General features: G+C 32.9%; 2 protein-coding genes across 6 annotated transcripts in view; one reads left to right on the forward strand and one right to left on the reverse strand.

The window, feature by feature from the left end:
* LOC113235650 overlaps window positions 1–2,690 on the reverse strand; it is a 21,417-nt gene extending 18,727 nt beyond the window's left edge. For 4 of the 5 annotated variants that reach the window (XM_026471474.1, XM_026471472.1, XM_026471473.1 and 1 more), the window contains exons 1-2: window positions 2,156–2,262; window positions 733–866 (exon numbers count right to left, since the gene is read on the reverse strand). In XM_026471474.1, the coding sequence (XP_026327259.1) occupies window positions 733–866; window positions 2,156–2,249 (228 nt within the window). In that variant the 5' untranslated portion in view covers window positions 2,250–2,262. Of the gene's footprint in view, window positions 1–732; window positions 867–2,155; window positions 2,263–2,672 lie in introns of those variants that run through there. The other variant, XM_026471475.1, reaches the window with a different exon arrangement.
* Window positions 2,691–9,075: 6,385 nt separating this feature from the next.
* LOC113235755 (SUMO-conjugating enzyme UBC9-A) lies at window positions 9,076–11,129 on the forward strand. Its single transcript, XM_026471642.1, has 5 exons — window positions 9,076–9,154; window positions 9,232–9,300; window positions 9,384–9,467; window positions 9,772–10,034; window positions 10,530–11,129. The coding sequence occupies exons 2-5, from the start codon at window positions 9,235–9,237 to the stop codon at window positions 10,594–10,596; spliced, it is 480 nt and encodes a 159-aa protein (XP_026327427.1). The 5' UTR covers window positions 9,076–9,154; window positions 9,232–9,234; the 3' UTR covers window positions 10,597–11,129.
* Window positions 11,130–15,089: the final 3,960 nt, after the last annotated feature.

Genomic DNA, 15,089 nt, shown 5'->3' on the forward strand with positions numbered 1-15,089 from the left:
ATCAGATGTCGCTAACAGAATTATTGCCAAAAATATTGCCACTCCATACATAAAATGGTCTCTTATGACGCTCAGTATAGGGTTCATTTGTTAGGAAGAACTTTTGATCATAGTCATTAAAGACCAAACATCTGAAATAAGAAATCTGCAATATTTTTGTAGCTATAATATTTTGTCGCTAAATAGGAATGAAATATTCCTTTTGATATCAAAATGTCACTTAATCTAGTGGCAAATTTGTCAAGTTGACAACAATGATCTAGGTTGATTACTTTGAAGATTTATGTATGGAATTGTCGTAAAAGATTGTTATTAAAAAGTTCCTGTTTATTAGTTAACAGGTTCAGGCGTTACTTTGCGGAAGTTCATGTTAATTATACACTCAGCCGAGTGTCAAGCAGTCAACAGCCCCTGAGGATGCCTCGTGGAGAGGCGAAACACGTGTCGGGTATATTTTTGGTGAAGGTTTGTGACTATAGTTGCGCTTGTGTTATTTATTTTATTAATTTTATTTATAATTAACTGCATGATAAAATATTCAACGCAAGCGCAGCTATTTTGCATGATTTAACCTTCACTGGGATCGCAGAGTAGCAAATTAATGTACTTCTATTTTTATTCCTTTTTATTTTACAAATAATAAATAAAAACCTTTAATTTGTACAATGGAAAGAGTCTCAAAATTAAATTTTGGTGAAAAAATTATTTGATTGATCCCAAGCATATACTTACACTGTCTCGAACTGGAGACTTGACAGTGCAATTACCACCTTCCTTATGCTCCTGGAACTCTTCAACAAAGTGGAAAGCAGAGTGGCAGTGCCCACAAACTAGCACATCTAAAGTTGCCATCGCTTCATTTGCCTCTGAAATGAATCCATAATATTATTCAAGCTTAACATGAGCACAGAGACATGTTTTCTCGAAGCTGTAGAACTTGGCTCCAAATTGATGTTACATAGGTGTAATTATTACATTATAGACAAAGGATACTTGCAAGTTAAGTATATTTTTACTTGTGCTAGGAAATATGGGTTACAAAAACAATGATTTATAGGGAATATCTGTATATATAAAATTTGAAAAAGAAGACCAGAGTCATCTATATAAACTACACTATATATATATTTCCTCGTGATTTTTTGGGGTGGTGAGCATTGAAATCCTTTATCTTGCCTAGATGGATGGTGAGCCAAAAGCTTTGGGAACCTGTGGTGTGAGACAATAAAAGCAGTGCTTATCATTGTCTTAGAGTCGATACCTTGTGTGAGATTCCTATGTCATTTTTCAGGCCAAAGAGACAAATGTGATGTAAAATATAGTAACACAATAATGTTAATTGGTTAAATTATACCTCTCTCAGATGCTGTGTACTTTAATAAAATATTTAATCAAGAGATTCATAAGTTATGCTAAAGTTTTTTAAAGAGCTTAATATCCTTACACTAACATTAATATGAGGAATTAAAATAAACTAGCTGTTCTTGACAGTCATCTTCATAAAGTCTCAAAATAATTTAAGTAGCAATGTACACTTCTATAATAAAATTCAGATTGATATTCAAAATTTGCCATTTATGAGGTTTAAAACTATTGTCAAACAAAAACTTTATACTATAGGTTATTATGCAACTTCTGCGTATTTAGATGACAAAAATCCTACTGACCCGTTTAGTTCTTTCAGGTATACTCAATCTAAGATGTTTAAATGAAATATTGTAATGATAAATGTATTCAAATGTATATTTACAAAGACCAACCCCTAGAGTTTGGTGTTCTTTCTACTCAGGGGAATCTGCCTTACGAATGAGCAGTAGAGTTTAATCAGTATGACAATTTCAAGTGTAATTTGCTTACCTATGCAATAAAAATTATTTAACTTAGCTTCAACAAAAATCAGTAGAAACAAAGTATGTAAAAATGAACACAAGGTTATCACTCTAAGGAGATCTTATGTACTGACTTTCAGCAGGAACTAAATATGTATAATCAGCATAGTTGAAGACTTCTCAGTCCCAAAACTGTTTTGTTGACTAGTAATAATTTTGTTTATACAAATACTTTTTAAACTTCTAATGGCAATGGTTGACAAGAATATACAAACTTCGGGTGTTCACTACTAACCAACTCCATTTAGTATGGAATATCTGTTTACCTTTCAGAGCTGCAGGATTTTTGGCAATTTCTTCAGGATTTCCCACTGGCACCTCTTCTGAGGCACCAGCTTCACTATCTTCAACTGAAGTCATCTTACTTCAGGCTCTGTAAAAGATTATGCGTATCATGTATGAAAAAGTATTCATAAAAAAATACCACTCAAACATAACCTCCACAAATAGATCAACCCGGCTTCCCGCCAACTCGCTTATCACAGATTTACATTTAATCTACCTAATTTGTAAGAGCATACAAATGACGCTGTATTTCACCCAAGGTTTGAAATAAACAATAAAACAGATAAATTTGCCTTTTAATTTATTTTGTGGTTAAATTCAGTAAATAATAATAAAACAATGCTACAATTCTGTGACACATCCACGCTCACGTACATCCATTGCTGACTGAATACCAAGCCCAGCACAGATAATTTTAATTAATTTACGCTAAATCCACGGTAACAGATTGTTTTCCAATTATTTTATCACACATCATTAACTTCAAATTCAACTCACCAAAACAATGTCACTAATATTTTTTTCTAAAAACTGAATTCTTCAGAACGACTCAAAACGGAACAAATTACAGCAAGAATCGAATTTTTATGAGGAAAAAAAACAGCGTCAGCGACACGCTTTCAATGCCCCCTAGCGAACGCCGACACATTCGGTTCTCATTGTTCTTTAAAATTATTTCGACCAATCATACGGCCGAATTCATACTCAAACACCACTCACATAAATGTTCATCGCTAAGCATATCGTAACGAACTTGCAGTTGCGACATTGGCGTAACGTTTTGCCGAAAGCAATTATTCACCGTCAAGTTATACCGACAGAATACAATGCTAAAATTTTATAACATTTTTGCCCCGAAAAGATGAGATTGTAATTAGGAAACGTGTGGTAAATTTCTACAAATGTTTTGGGAGGTTTTAGCTTATCAATTTTATTCTTAACATAAAGTAACTTTATAAAACTCGAAATTTCTACGCAGTTAATTTATTTATATAAAAATATCTCAGTTAAACAATAATAAGTAATGTTATTATTTATATATGTAGCAGCAAAATTTTATTGCGCACTTCGTCGTCTTTACAAAAAGCTTAACCGCTTTCCAAAACAATACAGTTTTGCAAAGCGGCTACTTGTAATTCTTCTAATGTATCTTTCAGCCGGAATGACCAAATATAATAAAGTGGAAATGATAAGCATTTCATGGTCTCCAATGCATGAGACCATGAAATGCGGCATGACGCTGTTGTTGTAATTTTATTATTTTCTATCAGTTTATTATTTATCAATCATCATTGTCACATTACAACTCTATCCCTCGTCACCCAAAATACTCGCCATAGATCATACACTATATTGAGAGTACTCGCCGGGAATGGTGTTGCTGTTGCTGTTGATTGTTGACATAAACTATTTTGCATGACGGTTGACATATCGGCTGTAATTTTAGTAGACTGGTATTTCAAAGGTCGTATTCCTGAACTCTATTCAATGTTCAAGTCAGGACTTGAATATGATTTCAAGTACTAGAAATCATTTTCAAGTCCTGACTTGAGCATTGAGTAGATTTCTGGAATACGACCCTAAGAACAATAACCTGGAGCTGGTATTCAAGCCACCTCGAAATTTGCAAGTCGATAATATAATGACTTATCGATAGATTATGGTACAACCTTTATTCTAAGGGTACAACACTAAAGAAAATAGAAATCCGCCATTATGAGAGGGTAATATTGTTCTGTGATTATGAGCATCCGCAACAATTATGAGATAATACGATTTGTTGTTCAATTTTTGTTTACATATGCATGTTCACTCCTTAGTATGGCAGCTCCTTACTCCTTTCCTTTATTTTTTTTTCCATCTTCTAAGTAAATAACATACTCATTAACAAAGAGGATCTAACCACTATGCTCATTAATTGAGAACATGTTGGCTAGCATCTGCATGGTCAACCAACACATAGTCGTTAATTATAATTAATTGAATGGGAGACTATCGTTCTTACTTCATTCATCACATCAACTTAAAATGTTACAAAGCATTAGGAAAATCAAAACGTAATTAATGTAACATAAAATTAAATCATCTCAGTAATTTTTTTGACATTTACTGTTTATTAGAGACAAACGGATATCATGTAATTATCCGATATCCGACCTATCTGACTAAATTTTACTATCCGGCCGGATACCGGATATTTAAAACTGAGAAAAATTCACAATTATTACTCTAAGTAAATTGATTTATTGACTAAAGAGGACAGTAATAGGATAAATAAATAGCAACTACTAACAACCGTTCATTAATTGTAACTGTAAAGAACTATGAAGTTAGATAACGTAAACTGTACATTTAGTACTCGAATTTCAATAAAAGTAAATTATGGTGGATGTGTCGGTTATGTTTATTTTCATAAGCGAGACCAGCTTCAGAAGAAAGCTTTTCGTTATAAACTCTTGCAAACTTTGTTAAATTTTGGTACTGCTTGATCCTACCAGACAACCAAAATGAAATGATCACGATCACGATCGATTAAAATGGCTTCAAATAATAATCAATTTAAAATAACTATGTATGAACAATGTGTACCGATAATAATGAAAAGTGTATGTAGATTTTGAAAAAAAATGTCATCATAACCAGGTTTAGAATAATTAGATCACAAACAACAAATTATTTCATTGTTTAGTTAAATCAAATTATAACAATATAATAACGGGCTTATCAAGTGCTAGGCCATAGTTTCCCAAAGTGGTATCTGCCGCCCCTCAGCGGGCGCTGAAGAGTCCTAGGGCGGTGCCTCGGAAGCAATTGGGGGCGTCAATGCTGTATCGTAAAACGGAGCGGTATATGGCAAGTATCTTAATCACGTTGGAAATATCCACCAAAAGACAGTCTGCCTCCACAAAATCTGGTTCAGCTACAACAGAATTCCGAAAATCTTTCACATACACAACAACACCACTATTTTGGTTAATGAGGTTCAAAGTTTTGTGTGAATTAAATCCAGGCATTTGAGGGATAACAGTGTTCCCATTGAGTCTACATTCGGTCAGGCAAATCACATCGTACTGTATACGTAATCGTTTCAGAGCAACTATTAAATTATCAAAATTTTTCGTAATACTTCTAATATTCACAGATAAAACTTTAAAATTATAATTCGAGTTAAGAATACTATCACTCTGTTCAGCTTTATTGATGATATGACAGTCTATTTTATACGTATATAATTCATCTAGTAACGAGTTTATAGCCATAAGAATAGCTTTTTATGAAAAAGTATAAATAACTGCGAAAGCGATATAGACTGATATGTATGACCCGCTTATAAAGTAAACTTATTATAATGTTAAAACTATAATGTTTTGTTGGCAGCTTTGTTTATTCATTCACTCAGTTCATACTATGACGCGACTTTAACATTAAAGTAATATTGTTCTTAAGCCAAATATAGCACTCTTAAAATAGTTACTCGGACGCAGTGGAAACAATATTATTTTCGAATTTGTTGTCTAAGTATTGATTTGTAATGATTAAGAGTTATGTTGAACTTATTTATTTACATAAATGTCTTCTATATCTTGTTTAATAGTACATAGGAAATAATTTCTCGTTAAATAAAAATACGCGGTGTTTATCTCGTAAAATTATAACAGTGACAACTATATGCTCCTTGGCGACGCTAATCATTGACACTAGACTATGATTCCGAATCCACAACGTAAGTATCATGACTCAGCTTGTTTTATTTATTAATAATTGAAAACAACGTAATTTTAATAGATTTTATTATTATATACTTTTCTTTTTTACAGTTAATATTCTGTGAATGTAAATAACATGAAGTACTTAAACATCAAACTACGATAAGACGATTCGGAACATCAAAAAAGAAAGAGATGGCATTATGTAGTTCATATAGCGTTATTTCTTTCCTATTTTTAGTAAGGAATACATAATATTGGGAAATAATTCGTTCTTTCAATCACTTTAGCAATAATTGTGGCAATGATACATTACTTGATTGACAGCTTGTTATGGTACCATGACATGTACGAATACGAATAATATTATAAGCTTACTTTATGCTTACATTGAAATAAGATTCTTTTTAGAAAGGTTATGGTAGGCCTCTGGTTTCCCAATTCCCAACAAAACCAAGTTTTACAATTTAATGCAGAAAAACTAGTCTTCGTCCACTATAATTTGCCTTTATTGGAATTTGGTAGGTACTAAATTTACAGATAACGTTATTTAACTTCAGTTCTTTCAGTTACAAGTAAATAAACACATACTATTATTTTTAACCAACAATTCAATTTATTTAGCGCACTGATTATGAATTTTTCTCAGTTTTAAATATCCGATATCCGGCCAGACATTGTTCTCCTATCCGGTATCCGGCCGGATATTGTTCTCCTATCTGGTACCCGGCCGTATAGTAAAAATAGGCCGGACACCAGATGGTTACCGGATATCCGTTTCATTCCTAAAAACAAGCATTTTGCAATATTTTTCAACGGTTTTGGTATTGAAATTGTTTCTAATCAAATATTTTATTTTAATCATTGATCGCGTTAGTTGCAAAAATTTATAGCTCAATTTATATAATAATAATAATTATTATATTATAATTTATAGTTCATTAAAACTTATATGTATATTATATTATGTTTCGTATCGATACCTACCTATACTAGCGAGCGCCTAAATATATCTTCCTAACGGTATGTACAGGGTCGACCACAGTACAATAAATACAGTAAAACTGCGTATGCATGTTTTTATTTAAATTGGACAGTATGGGAAAATCCGAAACCATAGAAGATAAAGGAAACTGTCTTAGAAACCATTAAATCTTTTTTTGTGAAAACAATTTTGGCATAGTCAATTTCTTGGTCAAATGTGAGTTTTCCATAAAAATGAACAAAATTTATCAATTTTTTTATTACTGATCGATTCAATTTCATAAAGGTATCATTTGTTTGTATGGGAGGAAAAAATGAGTACAGCAGAAGTTGGTCAAATTTTATAAAATATTTTTTCATACAAAATTAATAAAATGGACTATTTTTTAATGCTAATAGACTCAGTTCTCATAAGGATGGTTTCATTGTGTCGGAAGACAAAAGTTGGGACAGCAGAAGTTTTCAAAAAAAAAAGTTGAAAAAAATTTTCATACAAAATGAACAGTACACAATAGGAATGAAACTATTTTTCCGGATTTAATTCGCGCATATTTGTTTTTTCTAACAACGTTTCGGGCCCTTTACAGGTCCCACGGTCACGGTTGACCGGGGTGGTAATGTATTGTGTACTTATCGAGTTCTTAGGTTTTCGCGATTGTTATACATAGGAATGAAACTATTTTTCCGGATTTAAATCGCGTATATTTGTTTTTTCAAACAAACCGACGTTTCGGGCCCTTTACAGGTCCCATGGTCACGGTTGACAGTCAACCACAAGGAAGACTAGATAGAAGAACAACAACAAGGAAGAATAGATTTATGTCCTAAAATCATTGGAATATATAACGATAGTCGCGCCAAAACTCTGGGTAATATTTTTGGTGCGGCTATCATTTTTGCACTCCAAAACAGCACATTAAGGCATTTTGCTACGATTTTCGAGAATTTCCGCGAAAAAATGACAACCATACCAAACAAACCGAAAATGGCGGACTGAGCTCAAGTAGGTCTAACGAGACCTACTATTAGCACGCGTCAGAGACGCTATATAATTATGCACGTCTACTGTATTGAATGTTGTTTGTTTTAATGTGTTTTGGACTGCGTAAAAGTTGCCTCACACACTCCCACTTTTTTTTCTTTTCAAAACTGACCAACTTGTTCAATGTGTTCAATAGTAAATTGTGTCCTTTTTTAAAGATTCTCTTTGGTGGCACATGCGGCGTGTGTTACGGATAGCGACAGGGTATCGACACCATTCCCCTATATAAGCAATACTCTTTGATCGACACTGTACTCATGAGTAGTATCGCATAAAAAGTATCGCACTCATAAAAGTATCGATACCTTGAGATATCTATACTTTTGTTCTGCAGTTTTTCCCAACTTAAAGGTAGAATAAAACACATGAATTTGTCTTTTTTTTTTATTGATTTATAATTTTTAATTGAAACAAATAGTAAAAGAATTTGATTAATTCAATCAATTGATCACTTCAATCATCAGTCATTGCACACAATTTGTGTTACTTAAATTTCCAATTTCCCACTTCTTCTCTGTACATACAATCACTTGAAAACAAAAATCTATTTGGTGACGGTCTGTTTCTCGTTTCTGGTACCGTATTGCTTGCTTGACAAAATCTTTTAAAGAGGCAAATGGTGGCATACAATATAAAGTTATGTATGTAATTTGTGATAAAGGTTCCCATTAAAAAAAAAATCGCTAGGTGGCTTGCGTTATGATACAACGTGTCCCTAAGTAAGAATTATTTGAAACGATACGATACTTGTCAAAAAGTACTAATACCTGAAAAGTATCGAATGAAAAGCATCGCGTACATACCAAAGTATTGGTATCGGAGGGAAAAGTACTCGATACCAAAAAGTATCGATACTTTCTCCATGTACCTAGTTACAGATGCAAACACGAAACCTATCTTTCTAATTTGTGCACGAAACCACCACGAAACAATGAAAATCATAAACCACTAGATACTAGGTGCAAAAGTAAATTCGAGTTTCGAGAATTTATTTTTATTGGTCTGAACTCCAGCAAATCAGGAGTGTTGTATATTGATGACAGAAGACAAACGTTCTCAATGAACCACAGCAGACCATTTTGGTTGGTTGACGATTCATAAGTACAGTCCCACCAATCAAATATATGTATTTTGAACAATATTGTAATTGAAAACATACTTTCTGTCATTGCCTTGACGCATCGTGGGACGCTCGTTCATTTTATTCGCGCCGTATTTTTTTAATATTTTCAGATTTTCTCTCCAAAGTACGTTGTGATTGCGTATTTGATGATTGTAGAAATTCGGCTACGTGAAAACTTTAAAATTTTGACTATTGTTTCAGGCAATGTCGGGCATAGCTAGCGCTCGTTTAGCTGAGGAGAGAAAAGCTTGGCGGAAGGATCATCCTTTTGTGAGTGATTTTTATTGTGAGCTACATTTTCAAACTCGATTTTGGCGTCGTGGCTAACTTACACTTATAATATGTGATTGCAGGGCTTTGTCGCCAGACCGATGAAGAACCCAGATGGATCTCTAAACCTGATGACATGGGAATGTGCGATTCCGGGAAAAAAGGGGGTTAGTGCTTCTAGAACTTTTGTACCACGTCTAGCATTGCAATTCTTATGCATACAGCAGGCTTTAAGTGTAATTTAACGACCTAGTACTATGTGTGGTTGATTATGGCGTAACGTTTTCGGACAAAGGACCATAATCACGAGTTCAACCAAGTATTATAGTTTGGTTGTGACCATAAGTTTATAATGAAAATTTTAAACTTTTACAAATAAATGGTATTTTTATGTTCAACAAATTGTATAACTGTATACAAACTTAAGGAAAATTGCAACAATAACTACATTAATAACATTTTGTCTTCCAGACCCCCTGGGAAGGTGGACTTTACAAGTTACGTATGATCTTCAAAGATGATTACCCATCAAGCCCACCAAAATGCAAGTTTGAGCCACCATTGTTTCATCCAAATGTTTATCCGTCAGGAACGGTGTGTCTCTCTTTGCTAGATGAGGAGAAGGATTGGCGTCCGGCAATCACAATCAAACAGATCTTACTGGGCATCCAGGATCTACTCAATGAACCTAATGTCAAAGACCCTGCACAGGCTGAGGCATATACAATTTATTGGTAAGATGCTTTTTTAATCTGTGATTCTGCGATAATATAACTAGAGTTCTGGTTTCAGAATTTGAAAACACAAGTACAAAGATGAAACATTAAAATATTTAATAATTATAAAATAAAAATAATAATTCAGTTACTCTAATACTCAAAATACTGATACTAATATTTGGAAGTATATCTGTGAATATTTCTTAAGACTATGAGGTATCGAAAAATTAATGTCTAATGACATTCTCCTTGTTCTGTGCTACTAACACTCTAGTATTAAGAATTATTTGAATTTTAGCAGTGCCATGTTTGTAAATTAACCTAAATTAAAATTTAATAATTATAGTAATACTACCAATATTAAAAATTTTGCTCCCTTAAGTATTTAGTTAAAGAATTTCCTGATTTGAATTTTTCACTAAATAGCCTGTTTAAATGTGGCCCGAACTTTAGTACGGCTATTTTGTACTTTTGACTCTTAATATTAAGTTCAAATTTAATTTGTTACAGTCAAAACAGACTAGAGTATGACAAGAGAGTACGGGCACAGGCACGCGCAATGGCTGCTACAGAGTGAAGACTAAATCACCAGGAATGTTTGTGGGGCCATGGCCTCACTGCAGCTTTACTATACACATTTCAACACTTCAGACATCCTAGTGTTCTATACTACTAATGAATTGTCGCAATTTTTAACAGCAATAATTAAGGGTTGATGCTACTTTTGCAGCACTCACACCTAGTTATCCTTTTTAATAGGAGTTCAACACAAGTTCAAAGAGTGTGAATTTTGAGCTATGAGCTCAAATGAAGCGAGGTCATGGCCTAGATTTAGATATAAGTGCAATTGAACCATTCACTGTAGTGAAACATTATCATTTGCCATAGTTTGTGGTTCAAGAGCTTCTATTTAATAGACTTAGCGATTTCAATCAACAGTTTCATAACTTGCTGTGCTGCCTTCAGTTCACATATTAGTATTAATGTCAGTGTAATATTTATTGTTTATCTTCAAAGCATTTCATAGTAAGATAGCATTGAAACAGGGATGTTTTACCGATGATGTACACCATCTGTTGAAACAAGACATAATGTTCTGCAAATGGAGTGAAGATGAGAATCTACTATTATTATTTGAAACTATTTTTGTATCTTTATGTTAGACTTATCGAACAATAAATGGCTAAAAATATTGTGTTGCATTTCTTTTCGATGAACAATTTGAGATTTGCTTTTGTGTCATTCATTAATGAGATGATTCGAGTTGTATGTCATGCATAACGTGAGTTATGAATGACAGTTATTTGTTGGTTGGTAGGTGTATGGTTGGTATAAATTATCCATATTATGTCGATTTCTCAGTGATTGGATTCATGTTTGCGGACGGATTAACAAATCAGATTATGGAAAAAAACTGATAAGTAACAGTATGGGTTTAGTACTATGGAAGGAAGCTACAGAAGATTATGTAGAACCAGAAATCGCTGCGTCTATAAAGCTAGCATGACCCTAGATAAGGCCTTTGAATAACAACTTTACATGTAGCCTGTACTAAGTGAATATGTGGTGAATATCACATATTAAAATAATATGCTGGAGAAATGACCCTATTAAAAAGTTAAGCATCGTTTACATTGCGACATTAGTTGCTTTAGCGATATATATATTGTATTCAACTTTTATACTATGTGGCTTTAGCTTAGCTTTCATGAAAAAAAAAGCAAAGTATTTAATGGAATAGCAATGGATATTTTCAATTTGACAGGTCCTTTTGGAGGGAAAAGTTTCGTTTTTATTTTTCAATTATTTTGTGAAATATAGTTTAAAGTGGAATAGGATATTGTGCCTTAATCGAAGATTAAAACGCGAAATTATACGAATCTCGAACTAGAATACTCGTATCGGCTCGTTTTAAGGAATCCCGAGTCAATCCAAGCACGCCGCCTTAAATTGCCTATCCTCTTTGTGGCGGCCATATTTACAGAAACATAATTAAACTTCATGTTTAGGCTGATGGCTTTGCCAAAGCCTTAATAAATAAAAAAAATGGATATTTTCAACAGTAGTACATGATTTTGCTGCATTTTTTAAATTCATGGTTTGGAGTACTTCTTTCAGTACTTGTGCTGTTGGGTAATTTTTCGAAAAATTTTAAATAGCAGAGATTTGTCGTTCTTCGTTTAGAAATATCTTTTGAAGTTTATTCGTGAATTATAAAATAAAATTAGAAAGTAAGAGAAAACCGAGATTATGAATGATTAGACAACAGCGAAAAAAACCTTTTGCGGTCTTGAAAGTTCAACTTTATGAAGTTCACTTCAACTTTTTACCGGTGTCAATGTCAAATGTAGAACAATATTCTATAAATGTTCGGAAATTTTTTTCTGATAAATACGATTTTTTTTAATGGAATGTTTTCCATGATGCTACACTACCATTACCCACCATTACTCATGTGTGCGTGTTACAGATAACTGTAGACAAGTGTGCGTGTTGGTCGACGTATTGACGTGCAATCGAAGCATAGTTGTTTTGTACCATAGAGTAAAAAACTTCTGTTTTCATAAACAACCATAGACAAATATGTCTCTGTTTTGCAGGGCTGGTGTCAGGAGCGTTACCAATTTGTGAGGAATTCCCGAATTTGCGGGGAATTTCAACTAGATTGGGGATTGGCTTTATGTGGGGAAAATGTGGTGATTTTAACATTTTATCATTTTGTTTAATCTATCAATTGCTGATGCATCGCTAGTTTGATCGTTACTGTTAAAAATACTGTGATGAAGTATATCGTCGTGTTTTTCAACATCGTACATCCCTCGTATTATTTACAAGCAGCTTAAATAGAATTATTGTTAGAGCACATGGTTCTGAATTGTAAAATTACCAGTCGGTGCGTGTTGAGTTCACGATTCTTTCTCCCGCTTAGGTCGGTCCCCGGTAAGAAGCAAAACGAAATCAGCTATTGATGTTGTACTTCCACACCACAACTTACCACTTGTGAGCTTGAAATATTAAATATATGTCGAAACTTATTGATTATTTCTAGCATTAACATAGTGTCACCAAATGCACAACAAATAATCAATTTTCTTAAATTTGTAAGACAAAAAAAAATATTTTTTTTTATGTTGAATCTAATTAAAAGAAATAAACGATTTAAGATCATCTAATTTTATAATTAGTTTTACATTTTACATTCTGTTTACATTCACAGCAAACGTAATAGATGGTTACATTTTGAGTTTCTTAATTTGTTAGTATATTTTTAAGCGATGTACTTCTAATAATAATAATACGAATTTAAAATGGTTGTCAAAGGGAATAAGAAAGTTCTGTATCACTAAAAGAAAATTACGTATGAACTATTACAAAAAAGACACAAAATAGAAAGACTCTATATAAAACCTACACAAAAATTTTGAAACGGCATATCATTACCGCTCAAAAGCATTGCAATGATAGATCCATGGTCAATGTTAAAAACAAAAGCTACTTGGAACATAATAAACAAGAAGGACAAACATTTTATTGAACATATTACCGTAAATAAAATTAAGATTGAAAATCCTCGAGGATTAGCATCGGAGTTTAACACTCATTCTTTAAATTTAAACTTTTCGAATACGGACCCGGGACAAGATAGTAACAATATTTTTTTACCGAAGGTGCATGAGTCTAGTTTATTTTTATATGCCACTGACGAAACAGAAATAAAAACTTTAATAAAATCCCTCAACAACACAAACGAGATTGAGACCCACAGATCAGAGTTTAAAGTTAATAAATACGGTGTGCCTCAAGGAAGTATTTTACGTCCTGCTGTTTTTATTGTATGTTAATAACCTCCCTGAAATGATAAAATATCCATGCACTCTTTTTGCAGATGACATATCAATCATTATTAATAAGAATTCTGACAGATTATGAAAAATAAATAAATGACACTTTATGTAATATTATTGACTGGCTTAAGAGAAATAATCTGAAAGTAAATGTTTCAAAAACAAAGCTCATACAATTTTATAATTATAATGGAAAGCCCCAGACACTCTCTGTAAGTTGTCATGGAGATGAAATTGTAGAATGCTCATCCAGCAATTTTCTCGGCATAGTATTGGACTCTCAACTGACATGGAAACCACAGGTTGATTCAGTATGTGCAAAGTCGAATTGATTTGTATTTGGTTTACATCGCCTAACGCACATATGTGATCAGAGGACTGCCTTGATGGCCTACCATGCATTTGTCTGCTCAAGCTTGCGGTATGGCCTCATCATCTGGGGGAACTGCGTAGATCTAAACCATGTATTTGCTATCCAGAAAAAATGCGTCAGAGCTATACGTAGAGTAGGTCCGCTCGAATCTTGTAGACCGCTTTTTAGAAAGCTAAATCTTCTAACGCTTCCTGCTACGTACATATATGAGGTATGCATGTTTGTTAAAAAAAAAACTTGGTCTTATTTACTAGGAAACGTGAAGTATGTAATTTTTTAACTAGATATCCAAACCGCTTAGCTGGCCCCTCCCACAAGATTATTTGCTTTCATAGGAATTGCTATAACATTTATACAATTATACATATAATGCTTTGCCTGCAGCTATCGCAGACTTACCTATAAAAATATTTAAAAAAAGTTATTTGATTTGCTATGTGATCTGTGTTTATATGATATCAAAGATTTTTGAATAATAAAAGGAAATTGACATTTTGTTTGTATTTAACATTTTCTTTATATTTGTGCTGTTCTTACTTCTTTGATATTGTTTAATTTATAATTTGATTGCTGTTGCTATTTATTGCCGTTTTTACTTAATTTTATTTGACGTTGCTTATTTGACAAATTGTATAATTTTAATATATGACATTATTTAACTTCATTTTATTTTAATATTTGCAATATCTGGTGCAACAGTGTTCTTGACACCTTGTATAATAATATCACTGTTGTTACCGTTTTTGCTTGAGAATAAACATTTCATTTCATTTCATCTCAAAAATAAATAATGAAAACTAGAGATGTGGGGAATTTGAACTGTGCTCACCCCAAATTTGGGGATTTTAACCG

This window comes from Hyposmocoma kahamanoa, unplaced genomic scaffold, assembly GCF_003589595.1.
Source record: "Hyposmocoma kahamanoa isolate Upper Pololo Valley unplaced genomic scaffold, ASM358959v1 88, whole genome shotgun sequence".
In the NCBI taxonomy this organism is placed as follows: Eukaryota; Metazoa; Arthropoda; class Insecta; order Lepidoptera; family Cosmopterigidae; genus Hyposmocoma; species Hyposmocoma kahamanoa.